A 27,568-nucleotide genomic window follows, 5' to 3' on the forward strand; every position below is an offset into this window, starting at 1 on the left:
CAGGGAAATAGTCAATGTCCAGTTTTTGCCCTGATCACACACAACACCCCTCCTTTTAGGGCTCAACAACTAATTGCATTTGCATAATATTGCGATATGTTAAAACATGGCAACGGCTGCGATGGCAACGGCTGCGATTTGGTCACGTGACTCGCGAGAGCAAAGCAGTCTGCACTCCGCAGAGAAGGCATCAACTTGGCATGCTAACGCTACGCTGTACCTTGACCTGTTGTACAATGGCCTCAGTCCCAAAAAGGAAGCTATGTGGGACTTTTTTTGGTTTAAAAACCCCCAGACAAAACCGTTGCAGGGCGGAAGGTAATGTTTTCTCTCCCGTGTGTGTGTTTGAATGTTGGTCTGTGTGTGTGAACAGGATTACGCAAAAACTACCAGCCCGATTTGTATGAAACTTGGTGAAGGGGTTTAGCATGGGCCTACATAATTCTGACCATAATTCATCATTAGGCTCCTTAACGATCACTGCAAAAGAGCTGTAGTTCCTGTACAGAGACAGGAGAACCTAGCAGATGACTAAAAAATGACTAAATGTAAATGTAGCAGAACAACCATCTCTCCAGCTCTCCATCGTAGCCAAAGCCTACCTGAGAGGTCACGACAGCTAGTCAGACTCATTAGATCAGAGAGGTATATTAACATCGCATCGTTTGAGTATCGTAAAAGTCGAGACTTCAGGACCCCGGGTTCTGGACTGGATGGAGTGCTACAGAGAAGGCGTTCTGTCAGAGTCTCCCATGCATGCACAGGAACACTGAAGCTATGTAAAAGTGTCTCTTTTTAGTACAGGTTTACTGTGCTACACTAGTTCACTCCAATGTTAAAACTTTGCTATAAAAATACCACTCCAAGAACCAAAACAGTCAAAATAACATACAGAATACACCATCGTAATTATGAACTCATGATTACCGGGATCAGATGTTTTTCACCGCCATAGGTTTTGTGTTTTGAAATACATTCAAGTGAATGTCTGAGACAGAAAGAACCTCCATCAACGGTCTTGACATAAACAGTCCACACAACAATAATGGCAATTGCAACTTCATGTAATACTCACCACAAAAACTTGAGCCCACGGTTACAGAGCTGACGCCAGGTGACAATGTAGAGTGGGAGAAATTTTTTATCTGCTGCAACAGAAAAACACTTGTATCATGCATGCAATTAATACATTGTGTAGCCTAAGTTCTAGAGCAGGGTTTTTTCATAAATATATTTAGTGGAACGACGTTAGTCTCCACCCACTCTGAGGCGGCAACGTCACACAACAACGTAAATGTAATAACAACAGAAAACGTTTGGTAAAAAGAATGTACCTTCATTTGTAGCATTTTGTTATGTCGGTTTAAAATGTTGTTGCTAACTTTGACGATAGCACTGCAATTCCCCCCTCAACTGGGGTGCATGAGTCTCCGACCATCTAATTGATTTTACAGTAGATCGAATTGTTATCATCATATCCGGCATCGCCTAGCAATAATTTCAGGCTTGCCGCTCAAATTGCTAATGTTGCTGATTTGAGGTCTATTTATACAACTAAATAAGCACATGAAAGCTGAACATTTGGATTTAGACTGTCTTTGGTATGTATTTGTATTTGTAGGAAAGTCACATCGCGTGGTCGGAGACTTATGTGGGCTCCACATGGTCGGAGACCCATGCCATGCACATTCGCCCAGGTGGCCCGCCAGTTTCATGTGAGCACCCCCACATAAGTTAAGGGGGCTAACACAAACAAGTATTAGTTACACAAGTTCAGACAAACCTAATCGGTTCCCAGGTTTGACACAAGATAGTGTCACTAGCATGTAAATTATAGCAAGCTAGTCTCATGGTGTGTCGGCTATCTAAGATGGTGGACGAAGGTTCGTAGCTAGTTGCCTTGCATGTGATAGCCAAAGGTAATCCTAATGCTAACATTAACTTATTTCTTTAGAAAATTGTGAAAGTCAAACCCCAAATCATTTAAATACCAGGTAGCTATTGTTAGTCATGCATACTTACATAGTTGAGATGAGTGATGGCTGGAAACACATGGATAAACGACAAATTTCTTCCACTAAGTTGAGCCATGGAGTGAGTGATGACTGAACCGTTGAGTGAGTGATTTGCGCGCAATGCGCGATTGCGTGGCTATCGCGAGACAATTTGAAAGCTGATAGGTTACTTGATTGATTCACTTTATCACAAAATGACCTAAATAATTTCATGTAGGCCTACACTTTCTGCAGTCTACGCAATGCGATCTCATTTTGCTAAAGAACATGAAACAATTGTGTAAAATACACAAAAGATGCTTAGTTTAATCCAATCCAGGCCAGTCTAATTGTTTTCAGTGTATATTTAACCAGCATTTTTTGTGCTGGCTTAAAATTGCTATTACACACATGTTCTTGTTGACCATATCATTGTGATGTATTGTGAAAAAACAAAAGGGCAAAACAGTTCTAACCGCATGCATCTGTAGTAGGCTAAACACAGTGATTTACCATTTAGGGTTTTTGTGTAGGCTACTTTACCGTTGTTTTCACGCTAAAACAATGTAGTTTTTACAAAGCAATAATGCAAAAGTTAGCAAACTTTCTTGTATTTACATTACAGTGTTTCCGCTATGTTGATTTTTCCGTGGCGGCCCGCCACGGCTAAATGTCTGCCGCCACGGTATCAGAAATAGGGCTGTACAAAATTTTAGGCCGTCTATCAGCAGTGATTGTTAGAAAGCGTATCGGAGGATTGCACGGACACGCGCTTCACAGCGCAGTTGAGATTGCGTGTGTGCGTCCTTGAGAACTGTAGAGCTAAGTCGTATAACTTATGTTGTCAGTTAATCTAAAGCTGTTATTGTATAAGTCTATAGTTCTTGCTCATTTAAATGAAGTTAACTGGTGATTTTCGTTGTTTGTAGGCTATTCTTCCCCTGCTAGCGAAATTGCACGTCGATTCGATAGCGATTGCTGCCCTTGCGCACGTTTGTATTTTAGGTGCATTATTATGCTGAAGTAGTTTGAATTAATAAAGAGTGGGTATATTGTTATTATTAGCTACAGAATGCTTAGCCTATCAAGATCAAATGAAGCAGACAGCGTACATGCTTCCGAGCGGCCCCTTAATCGATAGGCTAGGCTACTGACCATTTACAATAAGTTACGTCAATTATTAATTGGCAGCATTTATGCCATTTAGAACATACTTTATGACTGTAAGGTGTCATTAAGTAGCCTAACTTTATTTCTTTACGGAAATAGGACAAAAATATGTGCAAAATTACATTAGCTATTAAACTATTACATTAACCTGCTCCTAAGTATAGGCTTAGGGTTAGCACTTTGTTTCGGCCGGGGGGGGGGGGGGGGGGGGGGGGGTCGGACCCACTGCAAAAAAAAAATCCTAGAGGAAACACTGCATTAACAGTACTTATCTGTTAATTCAACAGTTATTTCATGTTTTATAATGAACAGTTTTTTACTGTTGCTACTTTACTACCTTTCACCGTTAAAATTACAGATTTTCAGTGTGGTTATCCTCTCTACTGTTTTCCATTTCTATTTGTCCTATTCAAGTGCAAGTCATATTGACAGATTATTGATTTTGAAATATCCTGTGAAAAATATTGTTAAATTTGCTTTTGTCTGCATTATGTTAACCCCAATTTTCGCCATGTAAATATCAAAACATCTGTTTCAAATGTCATGGGAAATTGTTTTTCGTCATGGACAAGCATATAAACAACATTACAATGGGCAAGTTGAGTTAATTTTTTAAGAAAACAATGAATCTGGATGAGAATTCAGAGAGTGCTTGTGGAGAGCTCTTTGTTTGTTGTGTCTGAGCTCAGCATGAGATGCATGAATGAGACTAGGATGTGAATAGATTGAGATTATAAAGAGAGCTCTCTGATATCTCTGCCTTAGATAAAAAAGAGGCACACAACTTGAGAAAATCTGAGATTTATTTCAGAGCTTGATGAGATCTATTATGAAACCCAAAAGGAGACTAATTTGAGATTTTTTGAGGCTTTTTCTCAGGAGAAAAACATGAGCAACAGGAGAAATAAGCCATAATCTCGTTTTGGTTTCATACATACCTCATTCTTGTCTACGAGAAATGCATGAGACATTTTTGAGAGCTCTTTGCTAGTTTTATTTTCCTCTGGGTAGCTGACATTTCTTTAGCTCAATTAAATTCATACATATTATGTTTTCTCTCAAATAGGGTATGCTAAAAAAGTTTTTTCTTAGTTTTTCTTGAATAGTTTGTAAATCCATACGCTGTAAACATTTTCGTTATCGCCATCCCTCCAGTTAGAGACATGATACATGCCATGGCTCAAATCAACACATAACGAAATAGATTCTTTAGTAACAAGTTCCTCATGTGAATTTACATAACCCATCAGTTTGGTGAAACTTCTTGCATATCTCTCAAGACAGTCTCATCCACATTATACCTTTCCTAATGTTAGGACATCCTGTATGGCTGCCTCTTTTGCCGCCACATCTGCTTTAGCATTCCCAGAAAAAATAAATCGATGTTATCAGTATGAACTTCTAGTAGAGCAAACAAATTCTTCATAATCGATATCCTCCCTTGTAAAGGTGATCATTCCCTTATTTATCCATTGTTGAGCAAACACATGTAAAACTAGACAATACATCATCATGTATTATCATACATTCAATATTCAACTCCTATTAGTCATGCCTAGAAATTACAATCCGTTGCTTTGTTCCCTATTCAAACAAAATCAACTGTTAGTCTAGTTTCTTTCACTCCAAAAAAACTTTTCTTTAAAACTACTGTTATAACATTGAAGCACACATGTAGCTGCATATGGTACCATGGATGTCACTATACTACGGACGAGGAAATAGGTCACCCATCTTTTCTACCTTTCCCTGCTTACTGTCTCCTATCTTTTTTGCCTATTTAGTCTACACCCTATGTCTCTTTCTTGGCCGGTCGGTTTCTTCACTGAGGTTGAGAAGGCCTTTCAATAAAAGAAAGACTCCCCTTTGTAGTCAGACTTGTGCCTCAAGAGACGGTGGTGTGTAACTAATCTGACCCTATATCAATGTCCCTTACTTTCTTAAAGTGTAACAAGCATCTCCAAAATGTCCTCTCTGCTATTTTGACTGCAGAGGGTGTGGTGATTAGTACCTGATATGGTCCTTCCCACCTTGGGCTGGACCAGTTTTTTCTTTTGATAACTTTAATCAATACCCAGTCTCTTCGTTTGATTTCTCCACTCTTTGGTTTACTGCTTCACCTGGAACAGAATTTTGCAGAAGATATCTCTTTTCTAGTTAGCATTTTTTATCAAATCGGTTAACGTTTTGATCCGCCTCTTCATCATGCTATGTGAAAGGTTTAAGTATGGAAGATCAGTAAATGATCTTCCATAATTCAATTCAAATGTTTTTATTGCATCTGGTATCGAACTAGGAAAGACTTCAATCCACTATGTAAACATGTCTATAATTACCAGGCAGTATTTTCCCTTCACATTTCTTATTGTCAAAGATATGAAAAACCATTTTCATTATCCCAAACCAGAATTTTATCTGTATACTTCTCAAATGAAATATAGAACAAATAATGTTCTTAATGTAGCTATTAACCAAAAATTCTTCTCCAACTATATTTTCTATAAAGGTCAGATAGGTAGAACTTCATAACTCGTTTTGCTGCAGTTCAAAACGAGCCAATTAGCCCAAACCATCATAACCACAATTTATCAGACTTGATGAGTCTTCCCAAATTATTTCAGAACTGAATGTTATAATAACCCTCTTCATGCAATAATACCATTAATTAATACACCGTTATCACAGCCTACCTGTTTATCCCAAACAGTATGCCAGGCTCTGATAAAACTCTCAAATAAAACTTAAAACCAAATTACAATTAAACTCCAAATAAAAGTACATTTAGTTCTTTTCTCTTTCTTATTTTTAACCAAATTACATCTAATACCTTTATCAAAACTCTTAAAAACCCTAGATTTTACTATTTTGACTTACAAAGCAAAGCATACCATGCGGTCCCCCGAGCAGCACTGGGTCACTCTGACCCCGCCATGGTCCACCTGATTCCTGCATACAGGCAGAAGCTAAAGCGCTGTAAGCCTGCTGTGAGGACATCAAAACAGTGGACCAGTGAAGCTATGGAGGATCTGCGGGCGTGCTTGGACTGCACTGACTGGGACATGTTCACGACTGCTACCAATAGTCTGGATTAGCTCACAGAGGCTGTGACATCATACATCAGCTTCTGTGAGGACTGCTGTATACCAACACGCACCAGGGTAAGCTACAACAACGACAAACCCTGGTTTACAGCTAAACTCAGAAGGTTGAGGTCAGAGAAAGAGGCCGCGTTTAGGAGTGGGGACAAAGACAGTTTCAAGGAGTCGAAGAACAGGTTTAGCAAGGTGGTGAGGGAGGCTAAACGACTGTACTCAGAGAGGCTAAAACACCAATTCTCTGCAAACGACTCTGCTTCTGTCTGGAGAGGGCTCAGGCAAATTACCAACTACAAGCCCAGAGCCCCCCACTCCACTAACGATTCCCGCCTGGCCAACGACCTGAATGAGTTCTACTGCAGATTTGAAAGACAATTGGACAGTCTTGAACTACCCCTTCCCACCCAGGAGGCCTCCCACCTCCCCCCCTCTACAGTGACGACTCTCTCCATTCAGGAGGGTGAAGTTAACAGACTTTTCAAGAGGCAGAACCCCCGCAAAGCAGCTGGGCCGGACTCTGTCTCTCCAGCCACCCTCAAGCACTGCGCTGACCAGCTGTCTCCGGTGTTTACCTACATCTTTAACACCTCCCTTGAGACATGCCATGTGCCAGCCTGTCTCAAGTCCTCCACCATCATCCCTGTGCCCAAAAAGCCAAGGCCAACAGGACATAATGACTACAGACCCGTCGCCCTGACCTCTGTGGTAATGAAGTCTTTCGAGCGCCTGGTGCTGGCACACCTTAAATCCATCACTGACCCTCTACTGGACCCCCTGCAGTTTGCCTACAGAGCCAACCGGTCTGTGGACGATGCAGTTAACATGGCCCTCCACTTCACCCTACAGCACCTGGACTCCCCAGCATCCTATGCCAGGATCCTGTTTGTGGACTTCAGCTCTGCCTTCAACACCATCATCCCCGCCCTGCTTCAGGACAAGCTCTCCCAGCTGAACGTGCCTGATTCCACCTGCAGGTGGATCACAGACTTCCTGTCTGACAGGAAGCAGTGCGTTAAGCTGGGAACACAAGTCTCTGACTCCCGGTCCATCAGCACCGGATCACCTCAGGGCTGCGTCCTTTCTCCTCTGCTCTTCTCCCTGTACACCAACAGTTGCACCTCCAGTCATCCGTCCGTCAAACTCCTGAAGTTTGCGGACGACACCACCCTTATTGGGCTCATCTCTGGTGGAGACGAGTCTGATTATAGGTGGGAAGCGGCCAACCTGGTGACCTGGTGCAGCCAGAACAACTTAGAGCTCAATGCTCTTAAGACAGTGGAGATGGTTGTGGACTTCAGGAGGAACACAGCCCCACTCACCCCCATCACCCTGTGTGACTCCCCAGTCAACACTGTGGAGTCCTTCCGCTTCCTGGGCACTATCCTCTCCCAGGACCTCAAGTGGGAACTGAACATCAGCTCTCTCATCAAGAAAGCACAACAGAGGATGTACTTCCTTCGGCAGCTGAAGAAGTTCAACCTGCCAAAGACAATGATGGTGCACTTCTACTCAGCCATCATTGAGTCCATCCTCACCTCCTCCATCACCGTCTGGTACGCTGCTGCCACTGCCAAGGACAAGAGCAGACTGCAGCGTATCATCCGTACTGCTGAGAAGGTGATTGGCTGCAATCTGCCTACCCTCGAGGACCTGCACACCTCGAGGACCCTGAGGCGAGCGAGGAAGATTGTGGCCGACTCCTCCCACCCTGGACACTCCCTGTTTCAGTCACTCCCCTCCGGCAGAAGGCTGCGGTCTATCAGGACCAATACCTCACGCCACAAAAACAGTTTCTTCCCTTCCGCCGTTGGCCTCTTCAACAAGGCCAAGGGACCACACTGACTCAAATGACTTATTGCTTAAAACACTCTGCTTTTGCACTGCGCCACAACATGGTATCTTGTACATTTGTATTTTTTGTAATATTTGTATTTTTGTATTTTTATATTGTAATTTACGGCAACTTATATTTATCCCACTTAGTACTGCTAGTTTATGTACCCTTAGTATAGTTAGTCCACATATTTAAATTTTAGGTATATGTTTATTGAATGCACCTTCCTGCCAAAGAAAATTCCTTGTCTGTGCAAACTTTCATGGCGAATAAATCCCTTTCTGATTCTGATTCTGAAGTAGTCCCATATACCCTATAAGTATATTCATAGTTTCCACTTCAAAACATCAGTGTTTAAACCAATCATCTCTTCACATCCACAAAACGTTCTCTTGTATCATTTCATAACCTTCCATGATCCCATCTAAACCAATCTTTTATGTAACTTTCTAATCGCTTCCTCATAATTTTTCACATACAGTTCCACAAACCACTCTTAGTTTTTACTCAATGAACCAACTCAAATCAGCTTGTTTCTTTTCAGCGCGCATTTCAAGCTTGAATCAAACAGCGCACTCTGGGACAAAGCAAAAACTCGAAACTTTTTTTTTTTTACCAAAACAGCTGGTTGGCATTTACCGTCTATTCACTAAATTTCGCTCTACTATAACTCTTCCAATTGTATTAGAACCAATTTATAAACCAGGGGTTCAATTTCTGCATTTTTACTGAATACCATCACACATCACAGATTTTCCACCTATAAATACAAGTTCTGGTCAGAAAGGCTTCAAAAAACATCTCGGTTTGGCTAGGAATTATAACAAATGTTGATCACGCATTTGTTAACCACCAAACTTGGAATTCATCTAAACGAACACATCTCTCAGCATTAATACTTAATACTACATAATTATGCAGAACTATACCCTCTGGGATCACCTTTGTAAGATCTCAAGTAACGGGACTCTTTTAGCCCCCATTTTTCTCCATCTCTCCTCGGGATGTCTTTAACTTCTTGGTCAAAGAAAAAAACACACCACACTCCTCTTTATTTTTATTCAACTCAATCTGACTCCACACAAATATTACTTGTTTAGGGACTCTAACTCTTTTGAGAACACCTAACCTCAGGGACTTTAACTATTTTGAAGACACTTAACCTCAGGGACTCTAACCCTTTGGAGGACACTTAACCTCAGGGACTGTAAACTTTTTACATTTACATTTAGTCATTTAGCAGATGCTCTTATCCAGAGCGACTTACAGTAAGTACAGGGACATTCCCCCTGAGACAAGTAGGGTGAAGTGCCTTGCCCAAGGACACAACGTCATTTTGCACAGCCAGGAATCGAACCGGTAACCTTCAGATTACTAGCCCGACTCCCTTACCGCACAGCCACCTGACTCCCTTTTTGAGGACACTTAACCTCAGGGACTGTCACCTTTTTGAGGACACAACCTCAGGGACTCTAACCCTTTTGAAACATAAAAACGGTTGATTTACCACCACTGTTGGTTTGACTAGGTACGATGAAACATAGTAAACGTCTAAATTTGGTTCTCAGTTCCGAATAGCAGTCTGCCTCCTCCTACCGGTGTATGGGTCTCTCTCCCGGTCGGGCCGGAACCCTCTGGACTCCCTCTTTTCAGCGTCGGGGTCACCATTTGAAGGACTTAAATTACTGTGTCTATTCCAATATGTAATGATGGTATTCAATGACACAAGTCTGTGTTCTAGAAAGAGTGGTCTGGAGTTGCAGAGGTCCGATAATATCAGCTTTAATGCAGCAGTTGGAAATCAACAAGTACAGAGCTCTCTGGGGTTGTCTACGTTTTCCTACCCGCAACAGAGTTTGGGTTGGTTCACAAAGTCCAACTGGCTATCTGTCCCTGCCCCAGCATATTGTAAAACAAAAAGATGAAAAGAGGGTTGAGCTTTCTCGTGCATCAGGGAGTTGTTCTTGCTGGCGCGTCCCACCTGGTCGGGTGCAGTCTCAGCCCGGTTTCAAGGTTGCTTCTGAAATGAAGAGATTAAGACACAAAATACAGCCTGTTCCCCACACCCTGTGTGAGACACAATGTTTAAGCCTGAACAAGCTTTTAAATTCATAAGACATAACTTTAATAAGCACAATACATAACTTTAATAAGAAAAATATATTCTTTACAGGTTCAAAATTATAGGGCTGCAGGCGATAATACATATTGTGGTTCTTGCCACCTCTTCCTCATCCCAGTCAGTCACCATAGTTCTTGTACTAGGCTGAGGCTACTCTCCTCCACGACCCCCCAACGTGACGTCATCACCGAATTGCGCTAATATGCTAATGCTAACACCAAAAACGTCAAAATTTGGTCTTTAACACCATTTGGAGACACCATTTGGAGACACCATTTGGAGATATTTTAAATGATATACATATCTTGAGTGCTTTATGTAGCCATTAATCAACAGTGGTGTTTAACCTGTAATATGGCCTTTAAACTTTTATCGGAGCATTAAATTTTCCATGCTTCGCTTGTTGTTAGCTTGTCGACTTTCTCACTCACGAGCGTTCCAAAAGGCCTTCAAAATAAAGGCATTGTACTCTTACCAAATAAAGTCACTTAATAATACTGAATGCATTTATATAATTCTTAAGTATTACATTGGTTGAAAACAAATTATACATTATAATACTGTAATTGTGACAATTACATGTAGCCTACAATATAGCGAGGTAGCTGACTTCACCACTGGCAAATTCGCCTTTTCATCAAACAAGTTTGCGTGCTACAGATCTGTTGCTGCTGGTGAGTGCTTTCTGCACAGCTTTCTGTTTGAAAGCTGAGGTGTAAAAATGTTTCGGCATGCTGCTTCAGATTTCTACACAATGTAGACACACGCGCGGCTTCAATTTTATACTAGGCTTTGTGTTTGACCTCCTTCTCTATTCTTTGTTTGTCTATGGCCACACTGCAGCTGCAATTCTCGAAATCTCTGTTACTAATTAATTAAATGAATAAACGCCGCCCTCGAATAAACACCGCACCAAAAATGATCATTGTGTAATAAACGCTGTGGCGTTTATTCAAAGAAATACGGTACATTCAAGGGCATAGGTTTGGTTTGAACGTATGGTCGGGACACAGTTTTACAAAATCCACAACAAACAAACAAACAAATCCTTTTACAAGTTTGCAGGTAATTTACATTTACATTTAGTCATTTAGCAGACGCTCTTATCCAGAGCGACTTACAGTAAGTAAAGGGACATTCCCCCCGAAGCAAGTAGGGTGAAGTGCCTTGCCCAAGGACACAACGTCATTTTGCACGGCTGGGAATCGAACTGGCAACCTTCAGATTAGATTAGCCCGACTCCCTCACCACTCAGCCATCTGACTCCCTTTAGATTACCCTTTAGGTAATCAATAGCATAGCTTCGACCGCAACTATGGCATAGTCTCCATTCAAGACAAATGAATGTCCGATAGCTAGCAAGCAGACAATTCCGTAGTTGTGTTCCAGAGCTAGCAAAAGCTTGTTAACGTTAGAAATAGGCCTACCAGGCTATACATTTTCAACAATAATACACAGGAGTGTAATATAATTAGATTTTATAGTTTATTATTCACTCAATGTTACTTACAGGAGTAAGATCTGCCAAAAAGCCAATCATTAAATCTCTTCTCACAGTCCCGCTTCGACGCTCACCGGACCACTGTTAGCTGACAGGCTGGTACACATTGTGTTCAGCGCTCTCCTGCCAATCAGGAGTAACGCTGACCTTCAGAGAGTTAACCAATTGTGGAGCAGAAAATGTTAAAAGAATGAAAAAAATATGTTTAGACTCGCAATTATTGGTGGGGACAATTACATGTTTCCTTAACATTGGTGGGGACATGTCCCTACCGTCCCACCCTAAATTTAAGCCTATGGGTACATTTACAGGTCTGGATCCATTGTGAGTTTAGTATCTAAAGTAAATGACCAAGGGTTTGAAATTGTGGGAGCCTTTTGTTGCAGTGAAATTAGGTTAGCAGATAGGGTGTGCAGGTGTTGAGGGTGCGCTGTGTGCTCGAGATGTGTTATCTGCCTGCTCATATTCCAAGGGCCTTGGGGTTGAAGCACTTCTCAGTCTATCAGCTCTGGAACCCACCAACCTCTTCACTATTAAAATGATCACGATCTACAGCAGACAAAGGAAAGAGGGACCTAATCTCATATAGGGTGTGTGGGTGTGTGTGTGTGTGTGTCCCGCGCCTCCGATGCTTATCTGGCTTTTGATGTTTGAGAAATAAAAGGCCTAGTGGACATCCAGTGACCTGCACAATAGACAAATACACTGGACACTAACTGTCGCAAACATTAACTATTAACAGCATTAATACAATTTGAAAGAATCTTAGAGGTGAAGAATGCTGAGTAAAAAAGATTGGAAAAATGGTCTATAAAAGTACATAAATGCCAGAAGGCATCATAATGTACTGCTATTCTCCTTACCAAATGCAGCCAAAGAAGATACGTTAAAATGTATTTTAATCGACTAGTATTCAACATATGGAATACTTCAATCAAATGGTATTTAGTCATGGGGTGCCACATGGATATGTCTTAATCTTCTGTGATTAAAGTATATTTGCAATAGTTTTTCAGAAAAGGGAATACAGATTTGCTTTACGCTATTTGGATGAAGAAGTACACATTGTAAGACCATTTTTGTCCAGCACGATTCTTAGAAGGATCACGTAAACTTGACATATTAAGTTAAGGATCTCACTTATATTGGAGTGATTTTCAAAGATATGTCAATGATAAATTAGTGGAAAGGAAATCTTGGCTATCAGTAAACCCAGTCCATGTGTGGAACGGAAGCTTTCATTAATCTTCAACAAAAAATAAGTAGCTTGTATAGGAAGAGCTCTGAGGTGTAGGCCATGAGTATCTGTAGAGTTACAGACAAAGGTCAGGAGGTCTCAGTCAGGGCCATAAACCCTGAGAGGCCAGGGAACGTGAATCTACATATTATGGCCAGGGAAGTCCAGAGAGTTGGACTTCAGTTTTAAGTGGCCTTTTATCGAAAATATAAAGTTATTTACTAATCTCCTTGCACTTGTATCCTGTGGGAGGGGCCCTTCTCTGTTCGCCTGTAGGTCACAGTGAAGATGTATAAGCGTGGAGCCCAGGGCTGGCTGGGCAAACCTCTGAACGCCACCACCACCATCCCCTACAACACCCATGTGATCTTCAGAGTCAGTGGAGAAGAGGAAGACTTGAAGATCCTGGCCAACACCATCTGCAGCATCACACTTAGCATATGACTCAGCATAGCCAGCAGACGAAGTGTATGGAGCTACTCTTGGTTCTCTATTAAAATTGTTTTGCATGCAAATGGTTGAATATACAGTTCTTATCAGATTTTATTAATATGAGTAATTTTAGTATTGTAAGTTTTTGTAATATTTGTTTGTGGTTTTGCTACTCAGACTTTTATATATTTTACTACTATAGCTACTTTGTCCTATAAAGTATATAAAGGTTTGGCTGAATATTGTGGCATGAATATTTCTAGTCCCCCTGTACACCAAACTCTTCTCTGTCATACTCAATGACAATATTATGTTGGTGAAGATGATTCAGCCAATTAGCCAGATCAACTTTCTCTTGTTTTGAATTACAGTTGTAGTGCCTGCCCACACTTAAAACTAACTTAAAAATTTGTTTGACATCTATTATGTCCGTCAATTGTGTCATAGTCGTTCAGCTTTGGAGTGTAATGCGTTAATGATCATGATGGAAATCAGTGGCCTGGCCTCTTGCATGATGAGCATTGTCTGTATTGGTTTAATGGCCTGTGATTTAGGGTGTGTTTTTGACTGGTCACTGCAAGGTGCTTTATTAACCCACTGGGGGAGAGAATGATCACGAGCTCATGTGTCCAACCAGCAGCGTCATTCAGCTCTTGTTTCTGTTACTTCCCATCTCTACCCTACAAGAGCTGCTCTAACAACTAGAAATTATATTTACTGTGCCTGGTATTGGCCGAAATGAAGTTATCTCCACCAATATATCATTGCCTGAAGCTATTTCAAGAGAAAATGCACTCTGTGGTTGCATGGTATCTTTCTGAATGACTTTACCTGAAACTATATTATACTGTACACTAGTTCCTCACTTTTTCAAATGTCCATTTACAAATGGGCCTTGGGCACTAAACAATTTTAATACACAGTATGTATCACTTGCATGTAGGGCTGTCACGATAACTACTTTTTGTTGTGCGATATATGCACCAAAATGTATTGCGATAAATGATATTATTGTAATTTTCCGACCATTGTATGCCACTGATTACATAATGACAATATGACAAAATAATAGCATAATAATGGAAGTACACTCTTTCAAAGAACAAATCCAATTTTATTCTTCAGAATATTTAGACATAGGAATCAGAATGTGAAAAGATATATCCTAAATAAATAAAACAAATAAATAATAAATACACCTTTGTTAACAAAAAAGTGCAAGGTACTAGAACTAGATAAAAACAAAGTAACATGTTTAACAAAGTCAGTTTAGACTTGTAAAGTGTCTCACACAAAGGCACAGATGCATCAACAGGCCATTTCTGCTGCCTTATCAGTTTTTTAAGTGTTACGCAGATTCCGAGAAAGGAACACCAACATGTTTACCTTGTGGGGCTTAACGCCTGGGACACACTGGCTGCGAAGCGCCTGGACGCGCCGCGCAGCGCCACGATCGGCTACAATCGGCTACGACTGAGCAAAAGCTGTTCACACCAGACGCGCATTTGTCCGCGCCGGTCACCAAGCCTTTCTGCTACTCTGAGCTTTCCTTTACGCTGACATGGTACATAAACATGGCATTGGCTATATCCCAGCATTTATCCTTATCTACGTTGTCCTTGTAAAATTGTTGCTGGGGGGTCATACAACAACTCCCTGTGCTTTTCAACTTCAAGAATTCATTTGATGCTGATTTTAGAAATCGACTTGGGGGTTCTCTCTCGGTAGGCTATGTCTGCACGCGTGTGCGTTGTGTGCAACGCATGACAACTCGTTTCTCTCAAACAAAACAACTACGGGCATGCTAGCTCAATGGATCAATCCGTTTATTTTCATTCGTTTTCATCAGGGTAACCACATGTAAAGGACGTTCGTTACCAACATTGTGTAATTATAAAGTCTACTTTACAAATGTTCACCGTAGTCTACAATTAATGTAGTAAAATCTTAATAACACGTTTTTTTATTCAAATATATCAACTAATATGGTGTATTTCATCATCCTGCAGCCAATTTCGCAAGCGTCTCGCGAAAAAATTCGACCAGAGAAGGATTCAAAATCTTTGTGTATTCCAATATGTAATGATGGTATTCTATGACACAAATCTGTGTTCTAGAAAGAGTGGTCTGGAGTCGCAGAGGTCCGATAATATCAGCTTTAATGCAGCAGTTGGAAATCAACAAGTACAGAGCTCTGGGGCTGTCTACGTTTCCCTACCCGCAACAGAGTTTGGGCTGGTTCACGAAGTCCAACTGGCTATCTTTCCCTCCCCAGCATATATTTATACAGTGCAATTGAAACACAAGTATTAAAAAAGGGTTGAGCTTGTTCTCTTTCTCTCGTGCATCAGGGAGTTGTTCTTGCCTACGCGTCCCACATGCTCGGGTGCCGTCTCCACCCGGTTTCAAGGTTGTTTCTGAAAATGAAGATAGAGACACAAAGAACAGCCTGCTTCCCACACCCAGTGTGAGACCCAATGTTTAAGCCTGAGCACACTTCTAAGTTCATAACTTTAATAAGCACAATGCATAACTTTAATAAGCACAATATATTCTTTAATCCCTCTTTTGATCTCTGAAAACACCAGAGATCAATCAACATAGCCCGGACCAACTACCGTCTCCTCGTCCTGGTCAGCCAGCCCCAGCAACGGCATTTGGAACCCCGTCTTTGGGTTCTCCACAGCCGAGACAATGATTCGGTTTCACAGGGACCTGATACACGGGATAGAGCAACAATCATTGTGCAAGGTTCTCTCGATGACCTTGAATGGTCCTGTCCATAAATGTACAACAGGCTTCTCCGAACATCGGATGATGTATTGGGGCAGGTGGGGCAGGGTCTTCAAGGGGAAGGGGGGGGGGGGGGCAGACCACTCCTAGGTCTGATGGGGCATAGGGGCAGATGGGGCAGGGTCTCCAAGGGGAAGGGGTAAATAATCCAGTGAGAAGGGGGGGGGGACAGGGTCTCCAGGGGAATGGGGCCTTAGAACAGGGGTTAGGTAGTCAGACCCGCCGGTCTGACTTGTCCTGAAGCAGAAAAGAGTTACAGTCCCAGCATCACCTTATCTCCCATGATCCATGATCAAGCAGTAACTGAGTCAAATGAGATGCGAACAGTCGAACACCAATGATTAAACACAGATATTGAAATCAAGAACCCATTCGAGAATTTAAAGTGGATATTTTTAAAGTTCAAATAAATCCCTCCTTTCACACCCTTATAGGGTGTGACAACAAACACAAATTAAAAAATATCCCATTACTGATTACACAATGTTGGCATACAAATCAACAATAACGATGAAACTATGCAGCGTTATGGCCAAGTGGTGAGGACACAGTGGGAAAACCCTAATGATGTTATAGGGGAAAACCCACCATCACGCCACAGAGTGGACATTCGACATCCATGTATCCACGGCAGACCTGGACATACTCACAGGCCCCCTTCACCACATACATACAACTTTAGCCAAGCTTTTAGAATTGTAATAAAATAAAATAAATTTGAAACAAATAGAAAAACCAGAAATTAGACATGATATTTTAAAGTTCTCATAAGATCCCTCCTTTCATTGATAACTTTAATCAATACCCAATGTCCTCGTTTGACTCCTCCACTCTTTGGTTTACTGCTTCACCTGGAACAGAATTTAGCAGAAGACATCTCTTTTCTAGTTAGCATTTTTTTATAAAATTGGTTAACCATTTGATTCGCCTCTTCATCATGCTATGTGAAAGGTTTAAGTTGTGGTATTACATATGATCTCCAATAAATCAATTCAAATGGTGTTATGCATCTGGTATAGGACTGGGAAAGACTTCAATTCACATAGTAAACATACTGTATCTATAATTACCAGGCAGTATTTTCCCTTCAGTTTTCTTATTGTTGAGCAAACACATGTAACAGCATCTAATAAGACCATACATCATCATTTGATATTCAACTCCTATTAGTCATGCCTAGAAATGACAATCTGTTTCTTTGTTCCCTTCTTTAGAAAATCAACTGTTAGTCTAATTTCTTTCACTCCAAAAAACCTTTTCTGTCTTTTAAAACAGTTAAGTTTAAGACCAATATTGTTTTAGATTCTCTATTTTACCAAATCACAGCTCTTTTTATCAAAGATATGATCAAAGCAATTTTCATTATGCCAAACCAGAATCCGTATGCTTCTTAAATGAAATATAAACCAAATAATGTGCTTAATGTAGCTATTAACCAAACATTTTTCCCAACTATATTTTCTATAAAGGTCAGATAGGTAGAACTTCATAACTCGTTTTGCTGCAGTTCAAAACGAGCCAATTAGCTCAAACCATCATAACCACAATTTATCAGACTTGATGAGTCTTCCCAAATTATTTCAGAACTGAAAGTTATAATAACCCTCTTCATAATACAACATTATCACAGCCTAACTGTTTATCCCAAACAGTATGCCAGGCTCTGATAAAACTCTCAAATAAAACTTAAAAACAAATTATAATTAAACTCCAAATAAAAGTACATTTAGTTATTTTCTCTTTCTCATTTTTAACCAAATTACATCTAATACCTTTATCAAAACTCTTAAAAACCCTAGATTTTTTACTATTTTGACTTAAAATGTTATCCCATATACCTTCAAAGTATATTCATAGTTTCCTCTTCAAAACATCAGTGTTTAAACCAATCATCTCTTCACATCCACAAAACGTTCTTGTTTTATTTCATAACCTTCCATGATCCTCTCTAAACCAATCCTTTATGTAACTTTCCAATTGCTTCCTCATAATTTTTCACATACATTTCCTCAAACCATTCTTTGACCAACACAGCTGTTTAGCGTTTACCGTCTATTCACTTAATTTTGCTCTAGTATAACTCTTCCAATTGTATTAGAACCAATTTATAAACCAGGGGTATACCCTCTGGGATAACCTTTGTAAGATCTCAACGTAACTGACTCTTTAGCCCCCACCTTTCTCCAACTCTCCTCGGGATTTCTTTAACTTCTTGGTCAAAGGAAAAAACACACCACACTCCTCTCTATTTTTATTAAACTCAATCTGACTCCACACAAATAGACAGTGTTCAGGGATTCTAACCCTTGGAGAGGACTCTAACCTCCCTCTGGACAAAGACAACGAGTTCAGGGACTCTAACCCTTGGAGAGGACTCTAACCTCCCCTTGGACAAAGACAACGAGTTTAGGGACTCTAACCCCTGGAGAGGACTCTAACCTCCCCTTGGACAAGGACAACGAGTTTAGGGACTCTAACCCCTGGAGAGGACTCTAACCTCCCCTTGGACAAAGACAACGAGTTAAGGGACTCTAACCCCTGGAGAGGACTCTAACCTCCCCTTGGACAAAGACAACGAGTTTAGGGACTCTAACCCCTGGAGAGGACTCTAACCTCCCCTTGGACAAGGACAACGAGTTTAGGGACTCTAACCCCTGGAGAGGACTCTAACCTCCCCTTGGACAAGGACAACGAGTTTAGGGACTCTAACCCCTGGAGAGGACTCTAACCTCCCCTTGGACAAAGACAACGAGTGTAGGGACTCTAACCCCTGGAGAGGACTCTAACCTCCCCTTGGACAAGGACAACGAGTAAACACGGTTGATTTCCCACCACTGTTGGTTTGATTAGGTACGATGAAACATAGTAATCGTCTAAATTTGGTTCTCAGTTCCGAATAGCAGTACTTTGAATTAACAGGTGTCTGCTTACCTTTTTTTATGTTGAGGCCTCTGACGATTACGTCTGTTTCCTCGCACCGGTGTATGGGTCTTTCTCCCGATCTGTCGGTCGGGCCGGAACCCTCTGGACTCCCTCTTTTCAGCGTCGGGGTCACCATTTGAAGGATTCATATATCTTTGTGTCTATTCCAATATGTAATGATGGTATTCTATGACACAAATCTGTGTTCTAGAAAGAGTGGTCTGGAGTCGCAGAGGTCCGATAATATCAGCTTTAATGCAGCAGTTGGAAATCAACAAGTACAGAGCTCTGGGGCTGTCTACGTTTTCCTACCCGCAACAGAGTTTGGGCTGGTTCACGAAGTCCAACTGGCTATCTTTCCCTCCCCAGCATATATTTATACAGTGCAATTGAAACACAAGTATTAAAAAAGGGTTGAGCTTGTTCTCTCGTGCATCAGGGAGTTGTTCTTGCCTACGCGTCCCACATGCTTGGGTGCCGTCTCCACCCGGTTTCAAGGTTGTTTCTGAAAATGAAGAGATAGAGACACAAAGAACAGCCTGCTTCCCACACCCAGTGTGAGACCCAATGTTTAAGCCTGAGCACACTTCTAAGTTCATAACTTTAATAAGCACAATGCATAACTTTAATAAGCACAATATATTCTTTACCAGCTGCCGAAACGATCGCTGCAGATCGCAGGCAATTGCAGGTCCCATTTGATAACATGGGCGCCGAAAGAAAAAAGGAGGCGCTTCCAGGCGCGTCGCAGCAGATCGCAGCTGATCGCAGGCAGTGTGTCCCAGGCGTAAGGCAGGATCTTTGTGGGGTAACAATGTTACCAGGGCCCCGTTCGTCGTAATGGTTGAATCAATTGTCCCTTTAGCCCATTAACATTAGCGAGCTGATTGAGAACAGCAAATATCGGTTTGTCAACGGCTGATCCGCATCCAAATCATGTGGTTAATTTCAATCAGGCTAAACTTATCAGGGAAATTGCACGTGCACGTCCTACTTCAAAAGGCAGGAAAGGTCGATCACCAAAACCGTGATTTTCTAACGGTATGATGGCAGAAAAGACGAAAGAGAGAGAAGTGATATTCTCGCCATCCGAGCAAACTATTATAATGAGTCTCTACGAAGACAATAAGCATATTATCATGGCTAAGTCAAACCCCGCCACCGCTGACAGAGCAAGACAAGCAGCTTGGCCAAAAATTGCCGATAAACTAAATGCGTTAAGTTTTGGGAAAATGTATAGGCTCATCTTAAGTGCCTCATTACCCCAATCAATCAGATCACATTTCTTTAAATGTGCCTGCTGGCAGTAGGCTTTTTGGAAATTAATCATCGAATGAGATCTTGCTAGCGAAAATAATGATCTCAACTCTTTCAGAATAAGTAGATAAAAACAAGGCCAAATAGTATCTAATTGATACGAATTCATAGACACATGAGGATATATGTAGGCTACTGAAAGTGCTTATATCATGTACTATATAGCCTATGTGTATATGGATGTAGGCCTATGTGTAAATCCCTCTTTGATTTCATTGACTGGGACATGGCCAGGGAATATGATGAATTGATTCATCAGCTGGTTAAGCGCCAAGTAGAATTTTCTTACAGCAACGCATGCTGCGGCTTTGCCAATGTTTTCTGCATCGCCTATACTGTATAAAAATGTACCGGACGCAAAAAACCTCAAGGCTATGCACAGGGCCGGATTAAGACATTTTGAGGCCTGGGGCTAATTACCAGGATGAGGCCCCTATATCACCCCGACGCACATGATGACACGCACACAAACTAACGCCAGGTGCACTGACACATCAGTGCTTTAAAGTCCACAGAGCCACTCTATAAATATGATCAGTTTAAACATGTGACTCACCATCATCACATCAGTGATATTAAAAGGCCTGTTTTTGCTAATTCTTAATGCAAACTCATCAATGAGCTCTTCAAAGTCCAGTTGGCGCAGTATGTCATGCTCTATTGACTAGGCACCGAATCCAGGATTTGGTTTCGGCCGAATATTGGGCTTTGTGACGGGAGTCGGTTTCGGCTGAATCTTAGATTTTTTTTCCACCGAACCCGAACTCTACGCATGCACTACGCTGGTCGAAATAGTGGCGCCGCCGTTGATTACGGGAAGGTGTTTACGTAGGTGGTCCGTTCAATGCAGTAGGTTGAGAGAAAGTGAAAATGGAACTCGTGAGCAGAAAAAGTGTTGTATGCAGTGGCAATTTCTTTAAGACTGCCCTAAAGTATAAAAAAAAATTATGGTTGAATATTTACTATTGTGTTAACATTTTAAATGCGTTAAGAACACGTTCATCTCGAAGACGAGTACGTTCAGAATCAGCTACGAAGCAGGTCGACTAACTGATTTCCTTCTCATACAGTCCAGTAGCATCACAGTGCATTTCCCTGTTGAAGCCCAGCTTCAATGGACTTCAATGGGGCTGCTTTGAACAGTTTTAGTGCTTCGAAACTATACGGTCATTGGATAAATGCTGCGATTATGTCCCGCCCATGGACGCTCAGCGTCTCTGGGGGTGAATGGAGGAGTGGGCTGGCCTGGACGCTGGGCTTCCGCATTAGTATTGGAGGGTCTGTCGAAAGACTGCATCTCCTTTTGATTGACAGCCATTTTGTACTATAAAAAGTCGCCGAAGCTATTCGATCTCAGTCCTATCGCGGATTTTGGCCCCACTCTGGTGCTTTCTTTGACCGGACATTTTCGCACATTATTTTTGTCTTCACTCTGAATGTTTCTAATGTTATGCGCGGTGCCGTTGACTCACTCGACATCGGGCAACCTGAGGCCCCCCTGGTCGCAAGGCCCAGGGCTGCAGCCCCTAAAGCCCATTGCCTTAATCCGGCCCTGGCTATGAGTCTGAAGCACCATTAAAGTTTCAAGTAGCTTTATTGTCAATTTCTTCACATGTCAAGATATAAAAAGGAATATGACGTTTCCCACTCTCCCACAGTGAAACATAAAAAGCACAGGCACAACAGATAAGACAAGACATTTCCTAAAACATAGCGTTACATATTTATATTTAGTCATTTAGTAGACGCTCTTATCCAGAGCGACTTACAGTAAGTACAGGGACATTTCCCCCAAGGCAAGTAGGGTGAAGTGCCTTTCCCAAGGACACAACGTCATTTTGCACGGCCGGGAATCGAACCTGCAACCTTCAGATTACTAGCCCTATTCCCTAACCACTCAGCCACCTGACTCCTATATATCCCATATTCACATCAGCATAAGCTCATAATAAAGCATAAAGCTTGCTGCAGCGTGTGATATTTGCAATGTACGGCCCGAGAAGGTCTTGCAAATAAATGAATCCTTGTCGGCTGAATCGATATCACTCAAACAAGAACTCATTCGTGTGAAATAAAGGATCTTGGCGATCGCAAAGAACTCTAGCTATTGGTATGGAAAGCTAATCGAACTAGAATATAGATCCTTGGTCAACTGGGTCTCTCAAAAAGGGAGCTGCCATGTTATTTTCCGGGGGTGTGGCAAGCTTATCAAGCTACACTTACGTTAGCCTGCTCTGGAGCAGGTTAGTGCTAATTGATATGTTACTATGGTGATTTATCGAAAGTTGCTTCCACAAACCAAAAAGAAGTGCGTTTTTTATCTTAGCCTGAAAATTAGCTTGCTAAACCGCTTAGCGAGCTACAACGAATACCCCCCAGCTGTGCTAAACATTCTTTCTGAGCTTGTTGCACTAATGCACATGTATATTTGGTGGTATTATTATTATAATGCTGGTTCCATGGGAGTCAATGGCAGCCCCTAGACCAGGCATGTTTAAACTGTAGAGCATTAGTCACTACCATACCAAACATGTCCCACGTGAGACAATAGGTGGCGCTACAGGCCACGCCCCAATTTTCAAAGTGATGATATTTGCAAGCCATGTCCCAGAATTCTGAAATTGAGTACATATGCCTTACTGCTCATGAGGAACAAAAAAGCCTCAAGAACCTATAACAGCTGTCATATTGGATATTTTTACAATAAAGACTGTCCAAAACTACACAAATCTTCTCCTCATGAACCGTATCCGATTGACTTGATTCTGAGCCCTGCGTGTGTAGGATACATGCTTTTCTATAGTTTGCAAAGGAATAAGGAATATATTACAGAATTGCCTAATTATTTACATTTACTTATGTTTATAAGACTTTACACATGTTGCACATATTTCATGTGTCCATAAATAAGTACCAAATTGACCTAGGGACTTGATCTGTTTCACACCTGAGGAAGACACTACAGAATGTTACCATGTGCGAAGGCAACTTCATACCTCCAAAACTTATTAAATTAAAGGAATTCAAATTTAGTGCTAACGCTAAAATAATGCTTTACACATCCGCCGGTCAAAAACTGATACTCTGATTCAATCACAAGTTCATATGAAGACTCTTGCGAATGTTTAGTACACAAATCTGAGAAATAGTTGAATGTAAGATTAAAAGTAGATTTATTGTGAATATTTTAAATATGCATGCTTGGCTAATTGCTATGGCTTCTTCCAATGAACGGTCTCCCTTGCTCCACAGCGCGCGCAATCCAAATTCTCACAGACACATCCTGGCTCCTGAAACAAACTTAGGAAGACACACACACACATCCAAGGCTTTCTGAAAAGGGTGAGCTGACCAAGCCCCCACCCTCACTCCTTGGCTTTTAAGCAAAAGCCCCTGTGGATCTTGGTGTTATTGCATTTCCTATTTTGTATGCAATGGTAAAAAGTTCTCCAATTCCTGAAAATTTGATAGTATAGGCCATGAGTATCTACCACACCACAAATGGCCCACCATCGCCCATAGGTGGTGCTACAGGCCACACCACAATTGTCCATTTTCAAAGTGATGACATTTCCACCCCATGAGTCTAAAATGTTTGAAACTATACATGCCTTATTTATCATGGGAAACCATACAGGGGTGACCGATACAGTCTGCCATGTACGGTGAACATTTAGAAAAACTTACAAATATCTTTGTATGAACCACGACTCCAATTGACTTATAATTCGGTATGTAGTATGTGTAGGACTACTAGTATGGGCCTACACAAAAGTTATAAAGTCATTGGACTTGAGTGGGGAGGGTTTGACAAGTGTGATGACTGTATTCCTCCACAGATACCATGGACTTGGACTTGGACATGGAGTTGGACCAGTTACTATTGACTTTGACTTGATGGGTGTGATCTGTGAAGTATGAATGCAATGGTGAAGGACTATACTGTATTTTTTGGAAATAAAGCCGTGGCCTGTACCCCGATTTTGCAGTTTTCTTGTGGTTGTACGGCTTATATTTCGAAGCGGCTTATAACCCGGTTTTAGAACAAAAAAGTGGCTTTGTCCCAAGATCTCTACCGACCGTGCAGCTAATTTAATGCACTTGAACGGGGGCTTATTACTTGAAAGAAACATATTATTTACTGTGTCGTCACAGTTACACTATCAGGGCTTGGAAATACTGTGACTTGCTAAAGTAGGCAAATGGCTAGTAGAACATAACATTTCATAATAATTTCAGTAAATCAAACAACTGCAAGACCCAGTGAAATGTTATATACAGCTAGCAAACTAACATTAGCTAGCATCACATTGCTAGCTAACATTGTCTAATTCAACTTCGGTAGTGTAACCGAGCTCTTTGTAGGTCGTTTTAGATATAATTTCATATGGTCTTGTGGACAATAAGACACGGACGCGGTCTCTTTTCACAACTTGTACTTTCCCACTTCTCTTCCTGACATCGCCATTCGAACCATAGATATATATAAAGACTAGATGTCTTACAGCAGAGTAAGATATCTAGTAGACATCAATGACATCACTGACGTTGATAACAAACCAAACCGTTTAAAAATCGGTTGAAAATTTAGCAAGTTATGGTCATTTAAAAAGTACATGTAGCACCAACACAATGTTATGGGTGAGCGAGTTGACTGTAGCAAGATGGCCGCCATGTGCGGACGTTCGACTCCGTTGTCCGTATGGCGTGAAATTTGTGCAAGGAGAGCGAGCTCTGTAAAAACAATTTGTAACTTGCAAAAAAGATTTGTCTCTGTAGAAAATGATTTGTGTACTTGCAAAAAAAAGTTTTGTGTCTCCGTAGAAGAAGGCAAGATTTGTGTACTTGCAAAAAAGATTTGTAACTTGCAAAAAAGATTTGTGTACTTGCAAAAAAGATTTGTAACTTGCAAAAAAGATTTGTGTACTTGTAAAAAAAACAATTGTGTCTCCGTAGAAGAAAAAAAATTGTGTACTTGTAAAAAAAGTTTTGTGTCTCCGTAGAAGAAAAACATTTGTGTACTTGTAAAAAAAAGTTTTGTGTCTCCGTAGAAGAAGGCGGGAACAATGCTCCCAAAACCATCTAAGCCAATCAAATATAGCCATTTCTGTGTCTAGTATCATTGGACATTTTCGTCTGTCTATCACACAAAGAACGTCAGCGAATAAGAACAAAACTAGAATGCTGATGATTTCAATGGCGAGTCATTTGGTAAGTAGTTCAAAATATCCATGGGCATGTATCTTTAATGCAACATTTAAAGATTATTCGGTTAGCACACTCTTAACAGTATAAATTAATGGATAAGAGTCGTAGTAAGTTGAATAGTTTTTTTATGTAAATATGTATTCGGATATTTAATTAGACGACCAGTCATTAAACCTAGCATTAGTTGGACAATGTGCAGTTTGAAATGGCTATATTTGATTGGCTTAGATGGTTTTGGGAGCAGTGTTCCCACCTTCTTCTACGGAGACACAAAACTTTTTTTTACAAGTACACAAATCTTTTTCTTCTACGGAGACACAAAACTTTTTTTTACAAGTACACAAATCTTTTTCTTCTACGGAGACACAAATTTTTTTTCTACAAGTACACAAATCTTTTTTGCAAGTTACAAATCTTTTTTGCAAGTACACAAATCTTGCCTTCTTCTACGGAGACACAAAACTTTTTTTTGCAAGTACACAAATCATTTTCTACAGAGACACAAATCTTTTTTGCAAGTTACAAATCGTTTTTACAGAGCTCGCTCTCCTGGCACTAATTTCACGCCATATGTCCGGCAACGCGGAAGAGACATCTACCCTTTATATATATCTATGATTCAAACAGCCCTCACTGACTTCACGTAATGCTTACATAAGCATCATGCCTACGGCAACTCCAGAGGGACAAAACACCCTTTTCCGTTGAACATAGAAAGGTCTGCTACAGTAGGCTATCCTCAGGATTTGCAAGCTAGCTAAACTTATACTATATCTAAAATAATTTTGTAGACATAACAATGGCTTTTGCCACTAAATGAGTGACTTGGGTTTATTTCTGGACATACTATCCACAACCGAAGTGTGTTACACAATGCTGTAAGATCGCCTATACTCATGCATTGCTTGGTATTGTAGCGACAATGCTATTGGTACCCAGAATGCCCTGCGGCAAGCTGAAAAGCTAAAAAGTTAAGGCCATTAGCTTAGTTAGATAAGCATTGTTCTGAGTTCTATTGTTGTGTTCGTTCTGTTTTGATATGTGTAATGCTATGGTCTTTAGTGTAGATAATTTGAGTGTTCAGTTGATTGTGAATGTTGTCTAGTTAGATGGCTATCCAAGCTGTCCAACATGACAGCTATCTATGCTGTTCCTGAGTAATTTAAACAGTCGGCCTATATTCCAGTGTGGCCAAGATTCCGATTTACAAACACAAAGTTTCCATTTTGGTTTATAGAAAATGTGACCTATTTTCCGTAAAAGACGGTAATCCAGGGTTGATTGTAACTGGTGTTGGAAAACACATGTAGTAGGGCACAATAGAGGAACTGGACAAAAGGTGCTGGTGTGGAAAATCCCCCAAAACTGCGCAGAATGTGTGCAGAAAATATTAGATGGCATTGTATCAAGGCCCAATTGGAGAAGAAGCCATAGGATATTTAGAATTGTAGTAGGCCAATAGATCTGTTTTAAAAGTTGGAGGGGTGTAATTTGTTGGATATAAAGCCCCCACCCGCCACCCCAGAGACAGTTGTTGACAGAGAGGTGCAGACATTAAGTTAAACATAGTCATGCGTTAAGGGTAGAGTAAAAAATACAGATTCCCCCCTTTCTGAATAAAGTTCGACTGATCTGATTTGTTGATTTCTGTTGCTATGAAAACCAGTTTAGCCAAGCTAACTAACATTGTTTTTAGCTAGCTTGCATTACCATTCAATAGCTAACAAAACATTAGTAAAAATAGCTTGCTAATCGAGCAGAACTTGTTAATGCAGGAGACTCAGAGACCATAGCATGTCACTAGCATCTTGTCATATCACGCAGTCGGAGCACAGCTAAATAATCAGCTGTCAGCGCTCTTGAGTACCCAGCTTGCAGTGCGGCATGTCAAAAAACGCAAAGACTTGTGAAAAATAGTTCGGTTACAACGGCCATGCGAGGGA

General features: G+C 41.0%; 1 protein-coding gene across 5 annotated transcripts in view; it reads left to right on the forward strand.

The window, feature by feature from the left end:
• si:zfos-911d5.4 (uncharacterized) overlaps window positions 1–24,361 on the forward strand; it is a 46,302-nt gene extending 21,941 nt beyond the window's left edge. For 3 of the 5 annotated variants that reach the window (XM_067245543.1, XM_067245542.1, XM_067245544.1), the window contains exon 7: window positions 13,230–14,407. In XM_067245543.1, coding sequence (XP_067101644.1) covers window positions 13,230–13,397 — 168 coding nt within the window. In that variant the 3' untranslated portion in view covers window positions 13,398–14,407. Of the gene's footprint in view, window positions 1–13,205; window positions 14,408–24,256 lie in introns of those variants that run through there. The other 2 variants (XM_067245545.1, XM_067245546.1) reach the window with 2 other exon arrangements.
• The last annotated feature ends 3,207 nt before the right edge of the window (window positions 24,362–27,568 follow it).

This window comes from Osmerus mordax, chromosome 10, assembly GCF_038355195.1.
Source record: "Osmerus mordax isolate fOsmMor3 chromosome 10, fOsmMor3.pri, whole genome shotgun sequence".
NCBI classification, from domain to species: domain Eukaryota; kingdom Metazoa; phylum Chordata; class Actinopteri; order Osmeriformes; family Osmeridae; genus Osmerus; species Osmerus mordax.